The sequence below is a fragment of the Corvus cornix genome, chromosome 28, assembly GCF_000738735.6.
Source record: "Corvus cornix cornix isolate S_Up_H32 chromosome 28, ASM73873v5, whole genome shotgun sequence".
In the NCBI taxonomy this organism is placed as follows: Eukaryota; Metazoa; Chordata; class Aves; order Passeriformes; family Corvidae; genus Corvus; species Corvus cornix.
In genome coordinates this window covers 3,912,418-3,919,104 of record NC_046356.1, presented here as the reverse complement: position 1 = coordinate 3,919,104, position 6,687 = coordinate 3,912,418, and the positions used below count along the sequence as shown (strand labels likewise).

At 65.1% G+C, this 6,687-nt stretch overlaps 1 protein-coding gene across 2 annotated transcripts; it reads left to right on the top strand.

Moving 5' to 3' along the window:
- Nucleotides 1-5,119, top strand: TMEM59L (transmembrane protein 59 like). Of its 2 annotated transcripts, none has more exons than XM_039566406.1 (8): nt 1-183; nt 1,077-1,182; nt 1,410-1,507; nt 3,075-3,221; nt 3,315-3,420; nt 3,709-3,820; nt 3,941-4,058; nt 4,255-5,119. In XM_039566406.1, exons 1-8 carry the CDS (start codon nt 16-18, stop codon nt 4,414-4,416), a joined length of 1,017 nt encoding a protein of 338 aa, XP_039422340.1. In that variant the 5' UTR covers nt 1-15; the 3' UTR covers nt 4,417-5,119. The 2 variants fall into 2 exon arrangements, with proteins under 2 accessions (XP_039422340.1, XP_039422339.1); XM_039566405.1 differs by having other exon boundaries at nt 3,917-4,058.
- Nucleotides 5,120-6,687: the final 1,568 nt, after the last annotated feature.

The window sequence follows — 6,687 nt, the reverse complement described above, 5'->3', positions numbered from 1 at the left end:
CGCTCCGCGCCCGCCATGGCCGCCCCGGCCCGCCGGCCCCGGGCCCTGCTCGCCCTCGGCCTGGCCCTTCTCGCCGTCGCTGCCGCCGCCGTCGCCGCCACCGACCCCTTCTCGCCGCAGCTGGGAGACACCGGCGGGTGCCGCGGGCAGTGCGGCCGCAGCCTGCAGCGCCGGGCCGCCGCCGTGAGTCTGGGGCACCGGGGCACCGGGGCTCGGGGAGGGCACCGGGGGCATGGGGAGCGTCAATAGCATCGGGGGCACCAGCAGCATCGGGGGCACTGGGAGCACTGGGGGTACTGGGAGGCAGCAGGGGCATGGGGAGCATCAGGAGCATCGGGGTCAGTGGGGGTACTGGGGGCATGGGGAGCATCACGGCACCCTGGGAGCACCAGGAGCATCGGGGGCACCGTGGGGGACACCAGGGTCACCGGGAGTATTGGAGGGGACCGGGAGGAACGGGGGCAGCAGGGCCACCAGGAGCAGCGGGGACACCCGTGACAGGCATCTGTGCCATGCAGCCCCACACTGGGCCACCCCCTCGTGGGAGCAACAAGGGGGGCACCGGGGGAGGCACCGGTGATCTCCTGCAGCACCTTTGGGGTGCCCCCAGTGAGGGCATCCCCACTGCTTTGGGGTGCCCGCAGTGTCACCCGTTTGCCCTGAGCCCGCACATTCCTGGTGACCCCCGTGTGGGCTCTGTGGGCCCCCCACACCCCCTCAGTGTGTTCGCAGCCCCCCAAATCTGTACCCCCCTCCCAGAGCAGTGCACCCCCACCTCCTGCCAGCCCATGCCAGGGCCTGGCTGGTGCCAGCAGAGATGGGGGAACCCTGCATGCCCTCCACAAGGACTTGGCCATGTGCAAACCCTCCATGGGGAGCACCCGGGGGCCGCGGGGCAGCTCCCCCTCCTCTGGAAACTCCAAATTTGGGGTGCCAGCCCTGAGCAGGGTCCTGGGCGGGGGCGGCGCTGCCCGGTGCCCCCCAGCTGGGTGCGGGGGGCCGCGTGAGGGGGGGTCCGGCGCAGCCACCGGGCTGAGCCCGGTGCCAGCTCCACGCTCTCCTCCTCCTCGCCGCAGGATGCTGTTCTCAACGCCTGTTACCGGGGCTGCCGGCTGTTCTCCATCTGTCACTTCGTGGATGCGAGCGCCGAGCTCAACACGACCAGAGCCGAGTGCGAAGCAGGTGAGAGGAGCCGGTGGCCGAGCGGCCCCCGCGCCCCAAACGCCGTCCCGGGGGGATCCCCACGTCCCACCGGGAGCAGTGTGACACCCGAGAGCCTCCGGAGCGTCCCGCCCCACTCAGCCCCGCAGCGAGCGGGTGCAGAGTGACACGTCCTGGGTGTCAGTGGGGAGGGGGTGGGGGTCCCGGGGACTGAGCACCCCCTAACCCTGAGCTGTCCTCTCTCCCAGCGTGTGCTGAAGCCTACGGCAACGCAGAGGAGCAGTTCGGGTGCGTGACCGGGTGCCACAAGCAGCTGCCCGAGGTGGAGGAAAGCAGGAAGGAGAAGGTGAGGGGAGATGGGGAAACTTTTCCTCCAACAGGAGCTCAGCACAGTCCCTCCTCTCCCTCAGGATGGGGGACACCCCTCATGTGCAGCCCGCCCATCCATCCATCCATCCATCCATCCATCCATCCATCCATCCATCCCTCCCTCCATCCATCCCTCCCTCCATCCATCCCTCCCTCCCTCCATCCCTCCATCCATCCCTCCATCCCTCCATCCATCCCTCCATCCATCCATCCCTCCCTCCATCCATCCATCCATCCCTCCATCCCTCCATCCATCCATCCATCCCTCCATCCATCCCTCCATCCCTCCATCCATCCATCCATCCCTCCATCCCTCCATCCATCCCTCCATCCATCCCTCCATCCCTCCATCCCTCCATCCATCCCTCCATCCATCCCTCCATCCCTCCATCCATCCCTCCATCCATCCCTCCATCCCTCCATCCATCCCTCCATCCATCCCTCCATCCATCCATCCATCCATCCATCCATCCATCCCTCCATCCAGGTGGATGGGAGCTCCAGATGTGCCAGGTTGATCCAAACCACCACCAGCTGCTTTGTTCCAAGTATAAAAAGCAAGTTAACTGGGCTGGACTGGGCTGAACTGGGCTGGACTTGGCTTGGGCCAGGCAGGGCGACCACAGGGAATTCCCAGGGCGAGAGGATCTGACCAGGGATCATGGCAGATTCCCCCAGTTTTGATTTGTTATCCTTCCCAGCAATTAGCAATGCTTTCCCCTCCTACATTTAATTAATTCAGCTTTTGCCCAATTAATTAAATCAGACTTTGGCCCAAGGAAGAGGCTTTTGGCTTCGTGCACGTGCAGGCAAAGATGAACCCGCGCCGTAAAAAGAGTGAAAAGCTCTTTTGAACAACCACTTTGCAGCCTGGTTTTAAGACCTTCCCGCTGTCTGATCCCATTTCCCAGCCCCTCTCCACGGTCAGGGATGAGCATCTGGGAGTGACCGGGGGTGACAGGGAGGGCCCTCACCCCCTCCACCCACCCAGAGCATTTTTCCTCGGGTTCCCAGACGAGCAGGCAAAGCAGATTTAGCATAATAATTAGATACAGAATCTGACCTATTTATTTCCTGTTTGCTGGTTTGACCGTGCAAGGGGCTGTCGGAAAATGTTCGGAGCCAGTGGCAGGGAGCAGCCAAGCGGATTCCAGCAGGGATGCTTTAAAAATAACAAACTGCCGCGACGGCCAAGAATCCAGGGCACCGAGAGGCTGCCAGGAGAGGAACGCCCTCGGCATCGCGGCTGCTCTGCTCCCATTGTCTCTGGCAGAGCAGGGTGATCCCACCCCGGAGGGACGGTCCTGGGGCTCGGTGGTGGCCCCACAGCTGGGTGGTCACTCCAGGGACCACAGCCCTCACTTGGTGACCCTCCTGGGGCTGGACCATGGTCCTGGCACATCCCTTTCCACCCCTGGGAGAAGCAGGCTGAGCCCAGACCTGAGCACCCAGCTCAACCCAGCCACGACCTCGGGGTGCGATGTTGCCCACCGGGGTGGGTGACGAGGGGACAGCGGTGACGTGATGTCCCTGCTCCTTTGCAGACCCTGGAGCTGAAAGCACCGTCATTTTCCATATTGGATTTGGTCTCCACCTTCTGCAACGACATCGTCAGCTCTGCCCAGAGCTTCATCTCCTCCACCTGGACCTTCTACCTGCAGGCGGACGATGGCAAAGTCGTGGTGTTTCAGGTGGGGGTGTCCCCAGGACCCTCTCTGAGGGCTGCCCAGAGGGGTGGGGACCCCCTTCCTCACTGCCTTCTCCCTCTTTCCCTGCTGACCCAGTCCCAGCCTGAGATGGAGTATCCAGCACCTGAGGCACTGGAGATGCAGCCAGCACAGCCGGGATCAGGATCGGGATCCAGCCCTCGCATCCCCCAGCCCCACACAGGTGCGGGGGGGTCCGGGCTGCTGGGAGAGGGTTGGGAGCATCCGAGCCCTCCTGGCTGCCATCCATGTCCTCCAGAGCTGAACAAATTTCCCTCTTCTCGGGTCTGATCAGCTTCCCACACCCCCACCCACGCCGGGGGAGCTCTTGATGAGGCCCTGCTCCATGAAGCTGCTGGGATCCTCTGTGCCCCCTCAGCGGGACCCCCATCACGTGCTGGCAAGGGGATGGCGATCATGGTGGGTGTGCCCACCTGGGTGCCCAGGTTCAGCATCGCCTCTCCCCTCCCAGGCCCGCGGGCAAAGGGGGACAAGCCCCCCGTGAAGGAGCCGCGGGGCAAAGCCAAGGCGCACCCCCCGGAGCCCCCGCAGCAGGAGCACGACTTCCTCGGCTGCATGTCCAAGTAGGTGGTCTGGGACCTGCTGGACGTGGCAGAGCAGATCCCCCCCAGCCCCATTTCCCACCCCGTGCCCTGCCATAAACTCGTCCCTTCTCTTTGGCGGGGGGTGGTGGGGTGCTACAGGCGCTCGGGCCTTCCTCGCTGGATCCTGGCCGCCTGCCTCTTCCTCTCCATCATGGTGATGCTGTGGCTCAGCTGTGCCAGCCTGGTGACCGCCCCCGAGCAGCACGTCAAGACCCAGGTATGGGGTGAGCACAACCCCCGGGGTGTCGGGGACACCTGTCACGGCTGCGGGGGACATTGCCGTGTTTGTGGTCCCCAGTCACCGTGCGGGGTGTGAGGTGCATCCACAGCCAGCGCCGTGGTGTTCCCTGGGGGGGTGAGGGGGTCCTGCCCCCTTCTCCGGGGCTGCACGGTTGTCTCTGCCTCTCTTCCAGCCTCTGAGCATCAACGGGGACAAGGAGTACCTGGAGGACCTGGATGGCCCCGGCACCTTCCCCCTGCCGCCCGTCATCGCTGTCACCCTGTGCCCTGCACACGGCGGGGAGGACGCGGGGCCGCTGCCCCTCAAAGTCGACCTGGACAAGACCATCCTGTAGCGCTCCCACCCCTTCCCACCACCTCCACCTCCCTGTCACCATCCCCACGGCATCGTCCCGACCCCGCTCCGCTGCCCCTCCGGCTGTCCCACGTCCCCAGCTCCCAGAGGGGCACCCCTGGGTCCGGCTGGGTCCCGCTCTCCTCCCCAGGCACGGCCGCTGTGGAGGAGGCTCCAGGAGCCGGGCAGCGGCTCTGCCTCCTCCAGGGATGTTCTGTTAGCTGGGATCCTGGCTTCCAGAGCCAAGAGGGGAGCTGCCAGAGCGGGGAGGCCGGAGGGAGCCCGTCCCCGGAGCGGACTCTCTGTCTCCTCCCGCCCGGAGCCGCCGGGGCCCCGCAGCCCTCCGGGCATGGGTCCAGCGCTGGGCAGGAGGGAGCCGGCTGCGGTGGGGGATGGAGAGTGTCTGCAGCCTTCTGAGCTTTGGCTCGGCACATCCCCGGCCTCCCACCTTGGGCTGAGCCTCCGAGGCGCCGGCCCCGGCCCTGGGAACTCCCTTCCGCCGGCCGGAGCCGATTGCCTCGGGGAGCCGAAACGTGGCGAATGGATTTGGCGTTGGCAGCCGGAGACAGGAGCGGATCCCGCCGCCTCCGTGCCCACGCGAGCACCCAGCCGGCTCCTTCCCGGAGCTGTGGAGGGGCCCTGGGATGGCTCCTTCCCTTCCCTGCTCCGTGATGCCCTTGGGGAGATGGCCCCGGTGCCAACAAGTCGCTGGTGGGACCAAGCAGGGCATGAGGCGGCGTTGTCCTGGCTTCAAGCTCGGACAGGAGGTGGGAGCTGCTGGGACGGCTCCATCCTGGGCTCGGCATCCCTGCCCCATGCTGGGAGCAGCCCGCGGGGCTGTATCTGATAGCAGGGCCCGGTCTCTGTGTCCCTGGGCTCACAGTGCTGCCCTGGAAGCGGGCGGAGGGACCAAGAACGGCCCCCCTTAGCTCACCCTGGCACAGCCCCTGGGCATGGAGGGGTCCCCTCCCTCTCCATCTGCCCCCCATTCTCCACCACTCGATTTCATGCATCGTTCCGTGGTTTGATTTGCACCGGCCTGTGGCTCCTCGGCCCCCGGCGCCCCACGGGGACCCCCTGTGCCGGGAAGGTGTCGGTCCCGCCACCCCTGTGTCACCTAACACCTCTGTACAGATTAACTTATTACCCCCGACTCCCTCCCCTGGGATTTTGGGCTCTCTCCGTGTGCCGGTGGCTCCCAGGGGGCCGTGGTGTGGTGGGACAGGGGGCTCTGGTCCCCGTCCCCACCGGTTTTGTGCTGCTCCGTATCACTTTCACCCATCCAACATATCCGGGTTTGGGGAACCGGGTTGGGGGCGGGGGGTGGGGGGGGGGTGGTCTCGTGTCCGTTTTTGGGGTCCACTTTTCGTTGTTGCTTTCCGGCCGCGTGTGAAGCTCGGTGCAGTCTGTGATGTTCCGGCCACGGCAGCTCTCCCAATCCCCGTGACGGAGCTCCAGGGAAAGGACGGCCGTGGAGCCCTCCCGGCCTCGCCTCCAAAGGGCAAAGTCAGCCCTGAGCTGGGAGGGGGAACAGAATAAAAGGTTTGTACCAGAGCTGGGCGAGTCGGTGGCTTCATGGGGTGCTCGTCCCTGGATGGGAGCAGGTTTGATCCCCCACACGGGGCCGGCAGGAGGGCACGGGGCTGTTCCCGTTCTGGAAACTGAGCCGGGATGAAACCTCTGGCAAAGCGGAGAGAAATCCCTGCTGGGCTGCTTGGACGTGGAGCAAAGCTCCTCTCTGCTGCTGGGTTGGGAGATTCAGCATCAAGTGTGGGAGGAGATGCTGCGGGAGCTGCCAGCAGCACCCGTGGGTGGGTGGGCCTGGTGGGTGCTGAGGGTGGGCAGGGGGTCAAGCACCCCAAAACATCCCCCTGCGAGCTGCAAGGAGGGGACAGCTGGGACGCAGCAGCAGGGAGGGCTCCATGCACATGGAAGGGTTGCGGAAAGAGGGCATTTCCACTGAAAACCACCCGTGGGCACCATTTCGAGGAGGGAAAGTGTCAGTCGGGCCACGCACAAGTGTCACACACCAGTGTCACACACCAGTGTCACTCACCAGTGTCACACACCAGTGTCACACACCAGTGTCACACACCACTGTCACACACCAGTGTCACACACCAGTGTCACACACCAGCGTCACACACCAGTGTCACTCACCAGTGTCACACACCAGCGTCACACAGCAGTGTCACACAGCAGTGTCACACACCAGTGTCACACACCAGTGTCACTCACCAGTGTCACACACCAGCGTCACACAGCGGTGTCA

Bases quoted from the DNA above. Each gene is read 5' to 3' on its own strand.
- TMEM59L (XM_039566405.1), top strand. From the start codon at position 16: ATGGCCGCCCCGGCCCGCCGGCCCCGGGCCCTGCTCGCCCTCGGCCTG. The intron at 1,508-3,074 runs GTGAGGGGAGAT...GCTCCTTTGCAG, and splicing joins AGGAAAGCAGGAAGGAGAAG to ACCCTGGAGCTGAAAGCACC. The intron at 3,222-3,314 runs GTGGGGGTGTCC...CTGCTGACCCAG, and splicing joins GCAAAGTCGTGGTGTTTCAG to TCCCAGCCTGAGATGGAGTA.